This window comes from Physella acuta, unplaced genomic scaffold (genome assembly GCF_028476545.2).
Source record: "Physella acuta isolate Inbredline_101_S28 unplaced genomic scaffold, ASM2847654v3 ptg000709l, whole genome shotgun sequence".
Classification (NCBI taxonomy): Eukaryota; Metazoa; Mollusca; class Gastropoda; family Physidae; genus Physella; species Physella acuta.
In genome coordinates this window covers 169,466-189,534 of record NW_026732228.1, presented here as the reverse complement: position 1 = coordinate 189,534, position 20,069 = coordinate 169,466, and the positions used below count along the sequence as shown (strand labels likewise).

At 37.0% G+C, this 20,069-nt stretch overlaps 1 protein-coding gene across 1 annotated transcript in view; it reads left to right on the top strand.

Moving 5' to 3' along the window:
• Positions 1-19,358, top strand: part of LOC131949683 (aspartic and glutamic acid-rich protein-like) — a 28,427-nt gene extending 9,069 nt beyond the window's left edge. The window contains exons 2-5 of the mRNA XM_059311542.1: positions 515-746; positions 9,873-10,136; positions 11,459-11,542; positions 18,939-19,358. Of these exons, the coding sequence (XP_059167525.1) occupies positions 515-746; positions 9,873-10,136; positions 11,459-11,542; positions 18,939-19,358 (1,000 nt within the window). The remainder of the gene's footprint in view (positions 1-514; positions 747-9,872; positions 10,137-11,458; positions 11,543-18,938) is intronic.
• Positions 19,359-20,069: the final 711 nt, after the last annotated feature.

The window sequence follows — 20,069 nt, the reverse complement described above, 5'->3', positions numbered from 1 at the left end:
TATAGTGATGCGTTTATGTTATATATAGTGGTGCGTTTGTTATATTTATTAATGCTTTTCTTTTATTTGGTAAAGAGTTTGTGTTATATATAGTGATACGTTTGTTATATTTAGTGTTAAAGTTTGTGCGTATTTACTGCTGCTGGGGTTGATGTTATTGTTTGGGTAAGTCATGTTTTTGTAATTATTGTCCAAAATTATTTCGATATAGTTTGTCTTGAGGTCACTGAAAAAATGAATACTAAAATTTAATTTAAAAAAGAACAATGATTTAATCAACACAACCTGACCACCCCGTGGGCATACATTATACAGGTACTCAACTCGACATTCTTGCCAACTTCTATTTTCAAGCGCATTTTGTTGGTCAACGTTAAGTAAAATACTCAGTGTAAGACGAGTTTTACAAAGATTAAATAAATACAAAAGTTAAATATACAATGTGACAATGTTTACCATAGTAATGTAAAATTAAGGGTTGTAGGTTCTTTGACCACTAGTGATTTGACTATAGGGACTTTGACAATCGGGACTTTGACAATAGGGACTTTGACAATCGGGACTTTGACAATAGGGACATTGACCATAGGGACTTTGACAATCGGGACTTTGACAATAGGGACATTGACCATAGGGACTTTGACCATCGGGACATTGACCATAGTGACTTTGAAAATAGGGACTTTGACAATCGGGACTTTGACAATCGGGACATTGACCATAGGGACTTAGACAGTAGGGACTTAGTAGGGACTTTGACAATAGGGACTTTGACAATTGGGACTGACCACAACTGCATTTGACCGCAGGCAGTTTTTATAGTAATAACAATAATAAACTGTTATTTAATTTATAGTAATAACAATAATAAACTGTTATTTAATTTATAGTAATAATAATAATAAACTGTTATTTAATTTATAGTAATAACAATAATAAACTGTTATTTAATTTATAGTAATAACAATAATAAACTGTTATTTAATTTATAGTAATAATAATAATAAACTGTTATTTAATTTATAGTAATAACAATAATAAACTGTTATTTAATTTATAGTAATAACAATAATAAACTGTTATTTAATTTATAGTAATAATAATAATAAACTGTTATTTAATTTATAGTAATAACAATAATAAACTGTTATTTAATTTATAGTAATAACAATAATAAACTGTTATTTAATTTATAGTAATAATAATAATGAACTGTTATTTAATTTATAGTAATAACAATAATAAACTGTTATTTAATTTATAGTAATAACAATAATAAACTGTTATTTAATTTATAGTAATAACAATAATAAACTGTTATTTAATTTATAGTAATAACAATAATAAACTGTTATTTAATTTATAGTAATAACAATAATAAAATGTTAGTTAATTTAAATGAATTAGGCTGTTAATGAAATTTTATTTAATTTTCCTTTGAGTTTCCGTTAATAGAAATTACCCTGTTCTAAAAATGGTCAAAGCCACAAAGGTCCATAGATTTCCACAGTGTGTGATTAATCCAGGTGTTTAGTAGCGTCCATTAATTAGCAACATAGGCTTTAGGCTCCCCCCCCCCAGTCTACAAACGTCCTTTCTTAGATAACACCTCACCATGTAGATCTCACCCAAAATAAACCTTAAAACCTTATTTGATGTAGAAGTAAAATCTTGAATATGTTTAGAATACTTTTTTTTAAATATTTGAAAAGTAGATATAAATTTGTATGGCATCCAAAGACTGAAGTAATTATATATTTTTGTGTGAGTGACACAAAAAGTTTCAAAAGTATTATTTTCAGTCGGATAGCCGTACCCAGCAAAAAGTTTCAAAAGTATTATTTTCAGTCGGATAGCCGTACCCAGCAAAAAGTTTCAAAAGTATTATTTTCAGTCGGATAGCCGTACCCAGCAAAAAGTTTCAAAAGTATTATTTTCAGTCGGATAGCCGTACCCAGCAAAAAGTTTCAAAAGTATTATTTTCAGCCGATAGCCGTACCCAGCAAAAAGTTTCAAAAGTATTATTTTCAGCCGATAGCCGTACCCAGCAAAAAAGTTTCAAAAGTATTATTTTCAGTCGGATAGCCGTACCCAGCAAAAGTTTAAAAAGTATTATTTTCAGCCGATAGCCGTACCCAGCTATAAAATAACCAGAAAAGCCGTCTCTGGCCCATCACACGATCTTACATTTCCGTCTCCTGCCTGTCTAGCCCAGACTTGAAACGTTTAGGCTAAGTACCATCATGGCCTCTGTGGGACATTTGTCGGAAATTTGAAACTGTCGGGGGGTGGGGGTGAAACTGTGGGGGATGGGGGTGAAACTGTGGGGGATGGGGGTGAAACTGTCAGGGTGGGGGGTGAAACTGTGGGGGATGGGGGTGAAACTGTCAGTGGTGGGGGTGAAACTGTGGGGGATGGGGGTGAAACTGTCAGTGGTGGGGGTGAAACTGTGGGGGATGGGGGTGAAACTGTCAGTGGTGGGGGTGAAACTGTGGGGGATGGGGGTGAAACTGTGGGGGTGGGGGTGAAACTGTCGGGGGTGGGGTGAAACTGTGGGGGTGGGGGTAAAACTGTCGGGGGTGGGGGTGGCGACACATGAAAATGCTTCCCTGTAGAGATGACAGAAACAATGATGCCGTAATTCAATGACTCACTGCGGTTGGTTTATTAAACATGAGACATGCCATTACATGTGTACAATTTGTATGCAAGTTGGATGTTTTGTCTTTGTTGTTATAGCTTTAGACATATTGATGTTTAATTCAACATTTGGACCCGATTTGGTTCAATAGAACAAACTACAAGCCAGCAGTTGTTTGATTTTGGAGTTGTCTCTCCTAGGAGATTTAATGTCAATTCAGATATTACAATTTTCCCGAACAAAAGTCAGTAGGCCAAACTGTTTTGCTAGTTGTGTACTTATATGTATGTATCACATATGTATATATGTATCACATCTGCATTCCGCTACAATCACACAATGTGCCTACCATCACACCATAGCCGTATGTCCAACATTCCATCTTCATCAGGCTAATATATAAGTCAGGTTGTCTGACCCGTGTATCTAAGTCAGGTTGTCTGACCCGTGTATCTAAGTCAGGTTGTCTGACCCGTGTATCTAAGTCCTGGTTGTCTGACCCGTGTATCTAAGTCAGGTTGTCTGACCCGTGTATCTAAGTCTGGTTGTCTGACCCGTGTATCTAAGTCAGGGTTGTCTGACCCGTGTATCTAAGTCCTGGTGTAGAGCTACATACCGGATGTGTCAATACACCCACATACCCCCCACTCTGCGCGGGTTGGTACTGGGATGTAATTACAATTCTACATATCCTTCTTAATACCCCCGCATACGACTTGCATTGGCCGATGTAATTAGATATTCAAACAAACGGTATCTTTAAGCCGGGTAAGTGTAATTCAAAATGTCTGTTTTAATTAAACTTAAAAATTGAAAATTTCAATTTTTGGAATCCGGTTATATATATATATATGTTACGGTCAAAGCCCGAAGTCGGCCAATGCTAGGATTGGCCGGCCAATCCGCGCATTGGCCAATATCGCCTCCCATAGGTCGGTCAAAGTCCGAAACTTTGCTTCATTTCGGCCTTTGGCCGGCCAATCCGCAGACTGGCCATTGTGGACCGGCCAAAGTCTGAAATAGCTCTTGATTTCGGCCTTTGGCCGGCCAGTCCCGGCCAGTCCGCGGACTGGCCATGGTGGACCGGCCAAAGTCTTAATTAGAAGATCATGAGCAGATTTTTGTTTTTTTATGCCGGTAGGATCATGAAATTAAGTCTTTATTGATTATTAATTAAAGTAAATGACAGAAACATTCAAATTTTTTATTGTACTATAGTCTCAAACAATCAATATTATCATTTGTTACAACAAGTTGAACTTTTATGGCATTTAGAATTACATAGCAGCTTGTTATTTTTACACTTGCAGCGATTTGTTGTACACTTGGTTGTGCAATTGCAGCGAGTGTAGCCTTGGCCCCCAGTCAATGATTGTGAAGATGCGATGCTTCGTAGTGATTTTTCCTCGGTGCCAAATGACGACAATAAGAGCAGTTTTTCGTGAAGAATTGAAAACTCACTTCTAGCATACAGTTGTTTTAGAACACCATGTTCCGTTCCTAATTTGTAAAAACCGCCCTCGACGCTCATGACAACTGCAATCACGCTTCGGGGATCACCGCGACCTCTGTCAACATCTGGAACACGGATGCGTACATTGTCACCCACTTCACCATCTTTAAATTTTGTATTTGATGTTTTAAGCATCTTAGCACCTTGATTTTGCAAGCCAGTATGAGCTGCTGACCTGTGTTCCATGATGTCTTGTTTGTTGTGACAAAATCTGCAGGTAATGTTCCCTCCGTACCCTTCGTCTGCTTCATTGGGTACTCCACAAATAGCATGGGCATCTTTGCCACAGGATCCACAAGATTGAGCTGCACTACAATGTTTTTCACAAACTATGCAGAATCTGTTGGCCACATTATTGTCACGCAACTGGTCTGGACGTTCCGCCACGGCAGTAGATGTGTTAGCTGAGGATGTAGTTGCATTTATGGCAACCTTCATTTCTTGTTCAATGTTCTCAAGATCTTCCTCAGTAACTATTTTATTGAGAGCCTCTCTTGGTAGATTTGAAGTGCTAAGTCCCACTTTTGCTTTGCATCCAAACAAGGCTTCGTATGGTGATTGCTGGATTCCTTGATGAAAAGAACGATTTTTCATAAATTGAATGAATTTGAGACTCTCAATCCAATGAGCTGATTCATTTGTTTGCATCCATGTCATCATCATGTTTAGAACATCTTGGTTGGCACGTTCGACTGAACCTTGGCTTTGGCTATGCCTTGGTTTTCTGTGAACTAGTTTAAGTTCAGGCCACATGTTCTTTAGTTCAGAAATAACTTGATTCACAAATTCTCTTCCATTATCTGATTGAAGCACACTTGGGGCACCAATAGTCGTGAAGATATCCAGCAGCTGGTAAGCAACTTCTTCTGCTCTTTTGGTTTCCAAAGCTCGCAACAATATGAACTTGGTTAAATGATCCTGGTAACAGAGTATAAACTTGTATTTGCCGTCTGGGTTACTTTGCATATCAATAAGATCTACTTGGCATCTTGAGTTAAATTCTTTAAATATCAAAGGTTTGGAAACAAGACCTTTCTTGGGATTAGACAATTTTGTCTGACAAGGCTTGCACAACCGAAGATACATAGTAATGATTTCTTTGGTGATATTTTTGTACTTTCTCTTGAGCTCTTTTTCCATCCTTGTGCGACCTCCATGTCCGATTTTCAAGTGAGTTTCATTGATCAAGTCGAACAACTCTTCTGAGTGCTTGTAGTACAAAATAGCACCATTGTCTTCTGTTAGTGGTACAATAAGTTTTTCTTCACCGTCAACTTCAATAACATCATATTTGTTTAGTCGACGATAGTCAACAGTTTTTTTTTGTCTGCTTTGCTTTAGACTGTTTAACGTCCTCTATAATAGCAATGTATTTGTCTTTGCTGAGAATAAAGCTATTGTTTGGTTTTTCATGCAGTACTGTAGTCAAATGATCTAAAAACATAGTTTTCATGTCAAACGTTGGTTCGATATTTGCATTTTTTTCTTTTGACAGCCATTTGCTATGTCTGTCTCATGGTCTGACGGCCCTTTTGATCCATGTCGCCTTGCATATAGAATGCTATACAAACAAGAGCTAAACAATACGTTACTCACAATGAAACCGCACCCAGAATAATTAAAACGCGATCACAACTTAGTCTAGATACAACATTGGCCAGGACATCACGGCCAATGCGCGCATTGGCCGGCCAATGTACAAAATACGCTGTCAAGTTAAGTACTTCGGACTTTGGCCAGTACGTCCCGGCCAGTGCGCGCATTGGCCGGCCAATGTACGAAATACGATTTTAGTTCTAAGTTCTTCGGGCTTTGGCCAAGAGAGCCGGCCAATCCGCGCATTGGCCGGCCAATCCGGGGTTTGGCCGCACTTCGGGCTTTGACCGTAACATATATATATATATATATATATATATATATATATATATATATATATATATATATATATATATATGTTACGGTCAAAGCCCGAAGTCGGCCAATGCTAGGATTGGCCGGCCAATCCGCGCAATGGCCAATATCGCCTCCCATAGGTCGGTCAAAGTCCGAAACTTTGCTTGATTTCGGTCTTTGGCCAGCCAATCCGCAGACTGACCATGGTGGATCGGCCAAAGTCTGAAATAGCTCTTGATTTCGGCCTTTGGCCGGCTAGTCCGCGGACTGGCCATGGTGGACCGGCCAAAGTCTTAATTAGAAGATCATCTGGCTAGGGACGACCGGCCAAAGTCCGAATAAGAAGATCATGAGTAGATTTTTTTTTAGGCCGTAAGGATCATGAAATTAAGTCTTTATTGATTATTAATTAAAGTAAATGACAGGAACATTCAAATTTTTTATTATACTATAGTCTCAATCTATCAATATTATCATTTGTTACAACAAGTTGAACTTTTATGGCATTTAGAATTACATAGCAGCTTGTTTTTTTTTCACTTGCAGCGATTTGTTGTGCACTTAGTTGTGCAATTGCAGCGAGTGTAGTCTTGGCCCCCAGTCAATGATTGTGAAGATGCGATGGTTCGTAGGGATTTTTCCTCAGTGCCAACTGACGACAATAAGAGCAGTTTTTCGTGAAGAATTGAAAAATCACGTTTAGCATACAGTTGTTTCAGAACACCATGTTCCGTTCCTAATTTGTAGAAACCGCCCTCGACGCTCATGACAACTGCAATCACGCTTCGGGGATCACCGCGACCTCTGTCAACATCTGGAACACGGATGCGTACATTGTGACCCACATCAGCATCTTAAAATTATGTATTTGATGTTTTAAGCATCTTAGCACATTGAGTTTGCAAGCCAGTATGAGCTGCTGACCAGTGTTCCATGATGTCTTGTTTGTTGTGACATAATCTGCAGGTAATGTTCCCTCCGTACCCTTCGTCTGCTTCATTGGGTGTTCCACAAATAGCATGGACATCGTTGCCACAGGATCCAAAAGAGTGAGCTGCACTACAATGTTTTTCACAAACTATACAGAATCTGTTGGCCACATTATTGTCACGCAACTGGTCTGGGCGTTCCGCCACGGCAGTAGATGTGTTAGCTGAGGATGTCGTTGCATTTATGGCAACCTCCATTTCTTGTTCAATGTTCTCAAGATCTTCCTCAGTAACTATTTTATCGAGAGCCCATATATGGAAACTAACATGGATTTACATTTTTTTGACAGCCATCTGCTATGTCTGTCTCATGGTCTGACGGCCCTTTTGATCCATGTCGCCTTGCATATAGAATGCTATACAAACAAGAGCTAAACAATAAATTACTCTAAATGAAAACGCACCCAGAATAATGAAAATGCGATCACAACTTAGTCTAGATAGAACATTGGCCAGGACATACCGGCCAGTGCGCGCATTGGCCGGCCAATGTACAAAATACGCTGTCAAGTTTAAGCGCTTCGGACTTTGGCCAGTACGTCCCGGCCAGTGCGCGCATTGGCCGGCCAATGTACAAAATACGATCTTAGTGCTAAGTTCTTCGGGCTTTGGCCAAGAGAGCCGGCCAATCCGCGCATTGGCCGGCCAATCCGGGGTTTGGCCGCACTTCGGGCTTTGACCGTAACATATATATATATATATATATATATATATATATATATATATATATATATATATATATATATGTTACGGTCAAAGCCCGAAGTCGGCCAATGCTAGGATTGGCCGGCCAATCCGCGCAATGGCCAATATCGCCTCCCATAGGTCGGTCAAAGTCCGAAACTTTGCTTGATTTCGGTCTTTGGCCAGCCAATCCGCAGACTGACCATGGTGGATCGGCCAAAGTCTGAAATAGCTCTTGATTTCGGCCTTTGGCCGGCTAGTCCGCGGACTGGCCATGGTGGACCGGCCAAAGTCTTAATTAGAAGATCATCTGGCTAGGGACGACCGGCCAAAGTCCGAATAATAAGATCATGAGTAGATTTTTTTTTAGGCCGTAAGGATCATGAAATTAAGTCTTTATTGATTATTAATTAAAGTAAATGACAGGAACATTCAAATTTTTTATTATACTATAGTCTCAATCTATCAATATTATCATTTGTTACAACAAGTTGAACTTTTATGGCATTTAGAATTACATAGCAGCTTGTTTTTTTTTCACTTGCAGCGATTTGTTGTGCACTTAGTTGTGCAATTGCAGCGAGTGTAGTCTTGGCCCCCAGTCAATGATTGTGAAGATGCGATGGTTCGTAGGGATTTTTCCTCAGTGCCAACTGACGACAATAAGAGCAGTTTTTCGTGAAGAATTGAAAAATCACGTTTAGCATACAGTTGTTTCAGAACACCATGTTCCGTTCCTAATTTGTAGAAACCGCCCTCGACGCTCATGACAACTGCAATCACGCTTCGGGGATCACCGCGACCTCTGTCAACATCTGGAACACGGATGCGTACATTGTGACCCACATCAGCATCTTAAAATTATGTATTTGATGTTTTAAGCATCTTAGCACATTGAGTTTGCAAGCCAGTATGAGCTGCTGACCAGTGTTCCATGATGTCTTGTTTGTTGTGACACAATCTGCAGGTAATGTTCCCTCCGTACCCTTCGTCTGCTTCATTGGGTGTTCCACAAATAGCATGGACATCGTTGCCACAGGATCCAAAAGAGTGAGCTGCACTACAATGTTTTTCACAAACTATACAGAATCTGTTGGCCACATTATTGTCACGCAACTGGTCTGGGCGTTCCGCCACGGCAGTAGATGTGTTAGCTGAGGATGTCGTTGCATTTATGGCAACCTCCATTTCTTGTTCAATGTTCTCAAGATCTTCCTCAGTAACTATTTTATCGAGAGCCCATATATGGAAACTAACATGGATTTACATTTTTTTGACAGCCATCTGCTATGTCTGTCTCATGGTCTGACGGCCCTTTTGATCCATGTCGCCTTGCATATAGAATGCTATACAAACAAGAGCTAAACAATAAATTACTCTAAATGAAAACGCACCCAGAATAATGAAAATGCGATCACAACTTAGTCTAGATAGAACATTGGCCAGGACATACCGGCCAGTGCGCGCATTGGCCGGCCAATGTACAAAATACGCTGTCAAGTTTAAGCGCTTCGGACTTTGGCCAGTACGTCCCGGCCAGTGCGCGCATTGGCCGGCCAATGTACAAAATACGATCTTAGTGCTAAGTTCTTCGGGCTTTGGCCAAGAGAGCCGGCCAATGCGCGGATTGGCCGGCCAATCCGCGCTTTGGCCGCACTTCGGGCTTTGACCGTAACACACACACACACATATATATATATATATATATATATATATATATATATATATATATATATATATATATATATATATATATATATATATATACATACATTCGCTAGGCTAGTAATATTGGAGTTCACTGTGTGTTATTGGTGCCTTGCTCAGCCTGTTGTTGTGAGTGATTCAATAGGAAATGTTAGCGACACGAAGTAGTTTGGGCATACATCAAACCTTTTCTCAAGATGGAAGTCGACTCAAGAAAGGTCGGACTGGAAAAATTATATGAAATGCTTATTGTATTTAAACGTAAAGATTAACTTTTTTAGCAAAACGTTTACTACTATAATATATGTTAATAAATATGTTAATTGTAGTGCATTAAAAATATGTTATAACCAGTTTTTTAAAATTGCTTCTCGGAGTGGGTGAATCGCCTCAAGGGGTAACTCTTGACAAAACCCCTGAGGTATCTTTTGACAAAACCCCTGAGGTATCTCTTGACAAAACCCCTGAGGTATCTCTTGACAAAACCCCTGAGGTATCTCTTGACAAAACCCCTGAGGTATCTTTTGACAAAACCCCTGAGGTATCTTTTGACAAAACCCCTGAGGTATCTTTTGACAAAACCCCTGAGGTATCTTTTGACAAAACCCCTGAGGTATCTTTTGACAAAACCCCTGAGGTATCTTTTGACAAAACCCCTGAGGTATCTTTTGACAAAACCCCTGAGGTAACTCTTGACAAAACCTCTGAGGTAACTCTTGACAAAATACCTTCCATTCAAGACGAGAAACTGGGAGCAGCAAGAATCAACTAATTTTTATACCGCCACTTAAAATTTTGTAAAGATTTTTTTTTGTTTTTTCATGAAAATAGATTTCTGTAAACATCGTCTGTACTTGTTCATTTTTTTAAATTATGGGAGTTATGTTACTGAAAACCAGTGGCGTAGCTAGGATTTTTTGGCCCCTTTCCAAAACTATCGGTGGGCCCCTTTTGTCGGCCGTCAGGCTATAGTGGAGTAAATCGAACAAATTTAACTGCAACTTAATAGGGAGGATTTTATATAATATAAATATTCTTTATGCCTACATTTTATACGTCCTTATTGTGTATTTATACGATATTATTATGTAGTTTTGTAAAAATGTTAGTCTTACAGTTAATTTGTTTTTTAAGTAAACAAACAGAGTAGCGTCATAAGGCGATGCCAGAGGTGCGGTCCGCATCGGATGTCAACATTTACTGTTTAACTAAGTTGTATCCAGCCAAAATAATAAAAGATTAGTGTGACAAGTGTGACACCCTACCGAAAAAGCTAAATTGTTGGGGACGATGGGGGTGACACCTTTAGTAAACACGTAGTGTAACACCCGACTTTGTAACGCCACTAACCAAATAGAATTGTTTTTTTAATTGTTCATGATTTATTTAGATCTGTGGTTTTTTTCATGCTTTTAATTTTGTAAAATGTTTAATAAGTTCTATTGAGATTTACTTTAGCTGTGTCAGTACGTTCGATTGTTAATCTTAGGATGGACAAGCTACTGACCCAATGGGCATATCTACAAATAATGAGATTTAGAATTCCATCATAAACATCAAAATCTCCTACCCGATCAACGTAGAATGTTAAAGAATGCTTATACTAACTAGCGTACCCGTCCGCGTTGCAAAATAATTGGTAACAAAATAATTTGTAAGGGTTTCAGCAACGCGTTATCAATTGTGTATTTTTAGTCGTGTGACCTTGTTTTCTAAAACTGAGATAGTTAAAATGTAAACAACAACACTGCTATTTTTTCGGATCTTTGTTGCGGGGGCGCGGGTTGGTCCACACTATCGCTCAGACGCCCTTGGGCGTGCTGTGTAAAAGCATTGAGTGTAAGTTAATCATCTTCCTTTATAGTGAGGTTAAACAACTTTCGGCGACCACCTAGGTGTTAAAGTATTCGCGGGAGAGACTGGTTACACCACCGTAGGTAGCCAGATGCAACCTCTGGTTCTGTTTAGTCGTCGAATGTAGAGGCCCACCTTGTCCCTATTGTAGAATACTCGTGTGATTGGTGTCGGTAGCCGTCCCTGTTGCAGTTTGACCGCTGTATCAAGACTCTGCAGGACGCCCAATCAACGGACTTCGTGCACTCAGATATCCGCTGGGTAACTCGGGCGCCCAACAGTTACTACTGCTGATGCGCTGGAGGACACCCCTTGTTTTATTTAGTAATCGATTTTAGTATCCCGACGTATCTCTTGTGTATGGCACTCATTAAAACAAATATAGTCGCCGTAGTACTCATGAGGGAACCCATAGCGAACCGGGTTACACGACCGCCGAGGTGCCGCCAGCAATTTACCACTGAATTAAGAAGTAATTACCCGCTGCGCCAGACACCCAATCAACGGACCCCACATGCTTGGAAACTCTGGGTTGCAAACTGTGCCGCCTTACTGCCGGGGCGACGCCCTCAGAAATAAAATAAAAATTTATTGGCAGAATCCTTCCTAAAAGTCCGAGTTTCTTTCAAGCACATTTATCGAAAAAATATCTGGGAAAAACACTTCCTTTGGAATATTCTCAACGACTTCCCAAAGATCCTTGGCGATTGGATGAAAACCAAAAACTTATAGTGTTAGTAGCGCCATATTGATTAAAGATTAATTAGATCAACAAACGAATAAGTCATTAAGGTAAAGAACAACATTGACAAATGTTGGACTTAGCTGGTTGTGAAAACACTGTCTAGGTTTTTATTTTTAAATGTCTCAGTTGTTACCATGGATGTTTAGCAGGATTGAATTTCGTGGAGGGCAGACAGTTGGGCGGTGCAGGTCTGTGGGGTGGGGAATTGTCATTGTTTAACGTTTTTCAAGATTTATACATTCAATAATGCCAGCACTAGAAGAAAATAATTCAATAATAAAATAGTAGACATTTCAACGTGAGTGCGAACGTTGCTGAAATTATGTTCGGAATAATTCACATGTAAGCAACTGTGGGATTAAGATGGATAATAATATTTTTTATGTCGTCAAAGGCATTAATATATATATATATATATATATATATATATATATATATATATATATATATATATATATATATATATATATATATATATATATATATATATATATATATATATATATATATATATATATATATATATATATATAAATCTACCTTTCAACTCTATAAATCACATCTAATGCCACCAACACATACATTAACTACTCGGATCATAGCTTGAGTCTTACATGAAACATTTTCAAATTATCCAGAGGTTTTCTGAGTAGCAGTTTTTCTTGTGTCCAGAGGCGTCACAAGGGTGTGCAGGGGGGTGCGAACGATACCATTTAGGGAGCTGACACCAAAATGAAAAAAAAATGCTTTTCTTTCAAACTTTCAAAGAATAATTTATTTTAGCCATTTTCATTAATAACATACTATAGAGAAATGTACTATTATCAAACTAAGATTATAAGCGGGAAAGGGGGTGACACCAAGAGACAAATTGTTCATTTTACAGAAATAACAAAGCTTTTTTGTTTGAGTATTGGCAACATTTGAAATGGAGGGGGATGGGGTTGTTGAGGGTGACACCAACGCGAACTTATTCTTATTTTACGATGCCTATATAAATGTAAGTGACCGAATTAGTGTACATTTTAACTGATGATGCAAGTGGAGAACAAATTCTTATTACACTCTTTCTTTACATGCTGAACTTTGCATGTCGTGGCCACAATGAATCTTCATTCAGCAAAGGGAACCGTCTTGCCAAATACGACCCAGTGATAAAAGAACACTTAGAATAAACAAAAAAATTCGTGCACGCTAAAACATCTGTGTTTCACACCAAGCAGATAAATGCGTGTATTCTGTAGGCTACTTGCTAATCATGTCAGACACATAATTGTCACAGAGACTAAGGCTGCTAAATATTTTAGAATAATGTTTGACAGTACACACGACTGACAACACACCCGACTGACAACACACCCGACTGACAGCATACCTGACAACACACCCGACTGACAACACACCCGACTGTCAACACACCCGACTGTCAACACACCCGACTGACAACACACCCGACTGACAACACACCCGACTGACAGCACACTTGACAACACACCGAGAAAATGTCGGAAGTAACCAAATATGTTAAACTTCACAGCGGCAAACTTGAAGTAAAAGAAGTGTTTTTGAAAAATATTTTCCTTTGAAGGGAAAAATCGCTATGGACCTCAGCTAAGCTATTTTCAAAAGTCTGGAAAAAGATGGTCTTGACTTTATATTTTGTGGAGCCCAAGGCTACGACAATGCTGACACAAAATATCTCAGAAAAATATCTCAAAGCAAAATATCTCAGAAAAATATCTCAAAGCAAAATATCTCAGAAAAATATCTCAAAGCAAAATATCTCAGAAAAATATCTCAAAGCAAAATATCTCATAAAAATATCTCAAAGCAAAATATCTCAGAAAAATATCTCAAAGCAAAATATCTCAGACAATATATCTCACAGCAAAATATGTTAGACAAAATATCTCAGACAAAATATCTTAGACAAAATATCTCAAAGCAAAATATCTTAGACAAAATATCTCAAAGCAAAATATCTTAGACAAAATATCTCAGACAATATATCTCAAAGCAAAATATCTCAGACAATATATCTCAAAGCAAAATATCTCAGACAAAATATCTCACAGCAAAATATCTCAGACAAAATATCTCACAGCAAAATATCTTAGACAAAATATCTCAAAGCAAAATATGTCAGACAAAATATCTCACAGCAAAATATCTTAGACAAAATATCTCAAAGCAAAATATCTTAGACAAAATATCTCAGACAATATATCTCAAAGCAAAATATCTTAGACAAAATATCTCACAGCAAAATATCTTAGACAAAATATCTCAGACAATATATATCAAAGCAAAATATCTCAGACAATATATATCAAAGCAAAATATCTCAGACAAAATATCTCAGACAATATATATCAAAGCAAATATATCTCAGACAATATATATCAAAGCAAAATATCTCAGACAAAATATCTCAGACAATATATATCAAAGCAAAATATCTTAGACAAAATATCTCACAGCAAAATATCTTAGACAAAATATCTCAAAGCAAAATATCTCACAGCAAAATATCTCAAAGCAAAATATCTCACAGCAAAATATCTCAAAGCAACGTATCTTAGACAAAATATCTTAGACAAAATATCTCAGGAAAAATATCTTAGGCAAAATATCTCACAGCAAAATATCTCACAGCAAAATATCTCAGGCAAAATATCTTAGGCAACATATCTCACAGCAAAATATCTCAGGTAAAATATCTCACAGCAAAATATCTCACAGCAAAATATCTCACAACAAAATATCTCACAGCAAAATATCTCACAGCAAAATATCTCACAGCAAAATATCTCATGCAAAATATCTCAAAGCAAAATATCTCAGATGAAAAATCTCAGGCAAAATATCTCACAGCAACATATCTTAGACAAAATATCTTAGACAAAATATCTTATGCAAAATATCTTAGGCAAAATATCTCACAGCAAAATATTTCAGACAAAATATCTCACAGTAAAATATCTTAGGCAAAATATCTCAAAGCAAAATATCTCAGACAAAATATCTCAAAGCAAAATATCTCAGACAAAATATCTCACAGCAAAATATCTTAGACAAAATATCTCAAAGCAAAATATCTTAGACAAAATATCTCAGACAATATATCTCAAAGCAAAATATCTTAGACAAAATATCTCACAGCAAAATATCTTAGACAAAATATCTCAGACAATATATATCAAAGCAAAATATCTCAGACAATATATATCAAAGCAAAATATCTCAGACAAAATATCTCAGACAATATATATCAAAGCAAAATATCTCAGACAAAATATCTCAGACAATATATATCAAAGCAAAATATCTCAGACAAAATATCTCAGACAATATATATCAAAGCAAAATATCTTAGACAAAATATCGCACAGCAAAATATCTTAGACAAAATATCTCAAAGCAAAATATCTCACAGCAAAATATCTCAAAGCAAAATATCTCACAGCAAAATATCTCACAGCAAAATATCTCAGGCAAAATATCTTAGGCAGCATATCTCACAGCAAAATATCTCAGGTAAAATATCTCACAGCAAAATATCTCACAGCAAAATATCTCACAGCAAAATATCTCACAGCAAAATATCTCACAGCAAAATATCTCACAGCAAAATATCTCACAGCAAAATATCTCACAGCAAAATATCTCATGCAAAATATCTCAAAGCAAAATATCTCAGATGAAAAATATCAGGCAAAATATCTCACAGCAACATATCTTAGACAAAATATCTTAGACAAAATATCTTATGCAAAATATCTTAGGCAAAATATCTCACAGCAAAATATTTCAGACAAAATATCTCACAGTAAAATATCTTAGGCAAGATATCTCAAAGCAAAATATCTCAGACAAAATATCTCAAAGCAAAATATCTCAGACAAAATATCTCAAAGCAAAATATCTCAGACAAAATATCTCAAAGCAAAATATCTCAGACAAAATATCTCACAGCAAAATATCTTAGACAAAATATCTCAAAGCAAAATATCTCAGACAAAATATCTCACAGCAAAATATCTCAGACAAAATATCTCACAGCAAAATATCTTAGACAAAATATCTCAAAGCAAAATATCCTAGGCAAGATATCCCAAAACAAAATATCTCAGACAGTATCTTATAGCAAAATATTTATAGAATTGACGTTGATTTAAGCCGATTTAATAATTTTTAAATTGATTGTCTTATGGTTTTTATTTACATTTTTATATGATAATTGTGAGATATACTAAAATGAATAGGTTCAGCTTAACAAAGCTTCAAACTATTAGTTAAACTTAAATAGCATGTGATTTGAAATCATTAAAAATACAAAGTTACTCTTTTCATATGAAATATACAAGACAAACAAAAGTTGGCTATATCATTTTGTCGGTTAAAAAGTCCGTAATGTAAAACCAGTGTTTTTAGTGCATCATGAACACAAACGTACGGTAATGTTGCTTTTGCTGGCGTTTGTCTAGCGTAAGTCTGGCATCTTAAAAATGTTGATGTCTATCTGCGATGGAACGAAAGATGACATAGCTGGGTTATGACATCTAATGCTGTTATGCTTGCATGCACACTGGGAATAACTTTGTCCGCAATGACACAGTCATTTAAAAAAGCATTTGTCACGTGATCACCAGAGTGTGACCGAAAAAGTACGATTGACTGAAGATGTTATCTGTACTGTCCACGGAGAGCGGATGTCCTCTCCGTTAGGGCCTGTCTCCGTCATCAAAGCTTGGGACCACCTTACTACGTGTTTTCATAGCCCTTCCATAAAGTTTTCCTAGCCCTTCCATACAGTGTTTTCATAGCTCTTCCATAAAGTTTTCCTAGCCCTTCCATAAAGTTTTCCTAGCCCTTCCATACAGTGTTTTCATAGCTCTTCCATAAAGTTTTCCTAGCCCTTCCATAAAGTTTTCCTAGCCCTTCCATACAGTGTTTTCATAGCTCTTCCATAAAGTTTTCCTAGCCCTTCCATAAAGTGTTTTCATAGCTCTTCCATAAAGCTTTCCTAGCCCTTCCATAAAGTGTTTTCATAGCCCTTCCATAAAGTTTTCCTAGCCCTTCCATAAAGTTTTCATAGCCCTTCCATAAAGTGTTTTCATAGCTCTTCCATACAGTGTTTTCATAGCTCTTCCATAAAGTGTTTTCATAGCTCTTCCATAAAGTGTTTTCATAGCTCTTCCATAAAGTGTTTTCATAGTCCTTCCATAGTGTGTTTTCATAGGCCTTCCATACAGTGTTTTCCTAGCCCTTCCAAAGTGTTTTCATAGCTCTTCCATAAAGTTTTCATAGCCCTTCCATACAGTGTTTTCATAGCTCTTCCATAAATTGTTTTCATAGGCCTTCCATAAAGTGTTTTCATAGCTCTTTCATAAAGTTTTCCTAGCCCTTCCATAAAGTATTTTCATAACTCTTCCATAAAGTTTTCCTAGCCCTTCCATAAAGTGTTTTCATAGCTCTTCCATAAAGCTTTCCTAGCCCTTCGATTAAGTGTTTTCATAGCTCTTCCATAAAGTTTTCCTAGCCCTTCCATAAAATTTTGCCAGCCCTTCCATAAAGTGTTTTCATAGCTCTTCCATAAAGTTTTCCTAGCCCTTCCATAAAGTGTTTTCATAGCTCTTCCATACAGTGTTTTCATAGCTCTTCCATAAAGTGTTTTCATAGCTCTTCCATAAAGTGTTTTCATAGTCCTTCCATAGTGTGTTTTCATAGGCCTTCCATAAAATGTTTTCATAGTCCTTCCATAAAGTGTTTTCATAGCCCTTCCATAAATTGTTTTCATAGGCCTTCCATAAAGTGTTTTCAAAGCTCTTTCATACAGTTTTCCTAGCCCTTCCATAAAGTATTTTCATAACTCTTCCATAAAGTTTTCCTAGCCCTTCCATAAAGTGTTTTCATAGGCCTTCCATAAAGTTTTCCTAGCCCTTCCATAAAGTGTTTTCATAGCTCTTCCATAAAGTTTTCCTAGCCCTTCGATTAAGTGTTTTCATAGCTCTTCCATAAAGTTTTCCTAGCCCTTCCATAAAATTTTGCCAGCCCTTCCATAAAGTGTTTTCATAGCTCTTCCATAAAGTGTTTTCATAGCCCTTCCATAAAGATTTCCTAGCCCTTCCATAAAGTGTTTTCATAGCCCTTCCATAAAGTGTTTTCATAGCCCTTCCATAAAGATTTCCTAGCCCTTCCATAAAGTGTTTTCATAGCTCTTCCATAAAGTGTTTTCATAGCCCTTCCATAAAGTGTTTTCATAGCTCTTCCATACAGTGTTTTCATAGCCCCTCCAAAGAGTTTTTATAGCCCTTCCATAAAGTGTTTTCTTAGCCCTTCCATGAATTTTTTGTCATATCCCTTCCATAAAGTGTTTTCTTAGCCCTTCCATGAAGTGTTTTCATAGCCCTTCCATTAAGTTATTTCATAGCCCTTCCATAAAATGTTTTCATAACCCTTCAATCCATAGATGAGATTCCCTTTTTTTCTAGTTTCAGTTTGGCTGTAGCTGTTGTTAGATTGTGTACAGTATGGCTGTAGCTTTTGTTAGATGGCTGCTGTTGGTCCATAATCTAAATACATATGTATAAACTAAAGTATTTCAAAGATACGACTTAATATTTTTTCTAAATAAATTTTCCTATGTTAAATATTAATCAGATTCGTCAGCTACCTTTGTTGCCGACCTACGTGTCTCCCCGACGCTTACAACAGCACAATAAAATGAAATAACTGCACGACCGCAGATAATGAACGCCGTGTGTCACTAGTTGGGCCTTCACTCGTTGTTAAGATGGTTCCCGGGTGTAGGAAATATTTCATTACATTTTTAATAGTGGGATCTTTTCAAAGGGGCTTGAGTATGGCTTTTACAGAATATAATGATGTCTTGTGACTCGTGGGGAACAGGGGCTGTCACAGTTAGAACAGGGGCTGTCACAGTTAGAACAGGGGCTGTCACAGTTAGAACAGGGGCTGTCACAGTTAGAACAGGGGCTGTCACAGTTAGAACAGGAGCTGTCACAGTTAGAACAGGGTCTGTCACAGTTAGAACAGGGGCTGTCACAGTTAGAACAGGGGCTGTCACAGTTAGAACAGGGACTGTCACAGTTAGAACAGGAGCTGTCACAGTTAGAACAGGGGCTGTCACAGTTAGAACAGGGGCTGTCACAGTTAGAACAGGGGCTGTCACAGTTAGAACAGGAGCTGTCACAGTTAGAACAGGGTCTGTCACAGTTAGAACAGGGGCTGTCACAGTTAGAACAGGGGCTGTCACAGTTAGAACAGGGACTGTCACAGTTAGAACAGGAGCTGTCACAGTTAGAATAGGGACTGTCATAGTTAGAACAGGGGCTGTCACATAGGTGAAAAGTCCTTATAATACTGTACTGCAAATAGTGCAATATAAATTTATAAAATTCTTACGATTTATAATAGAAAACAGCGTAAAGTACCAGTGGCGGAACTAGAAAAAAAGGGCCAACCCGCAAATTTTTTTTAGCCCCCCCCCCCATATATATATATATATATATATATATATATATATATATATATATATATATATATATATATATATATATATATATAAAATCACAAAATACGAACATAGGATACTCATTGCTGGCCTGTCCGGGATTTGTAAAAGCATCAATTAAAAAAATTTCAACATCATGTCATGTGTGTAGAAATCTAAGTACTTTAGTGTGTTTTGTGAAAATTAGTTTTAATTAATTTCTGATAGAAGCCCTCTTAACAACTAGTTGGTCAAATTCATATAAAACATGAAAGCTTTGTATAAGTAATGGTGTCCCGTGTTATGTTTACTTTATTTTTTTTTATTTATATTATTAATTTTTAAAAATATTATTGATTTAATACATTTCCTTTTTATACAATATTATTCTTTTGTAATAACTTATAAAAAAATAATAATTAAGAGAAATAATAGCTTTTTAATTTGTTTAGTACAAATCTATTAAAAGGAGCTTATGATCACCCCTATTTGACTATTTATTTAAAAAAGGGAAATAAGTCATGGAA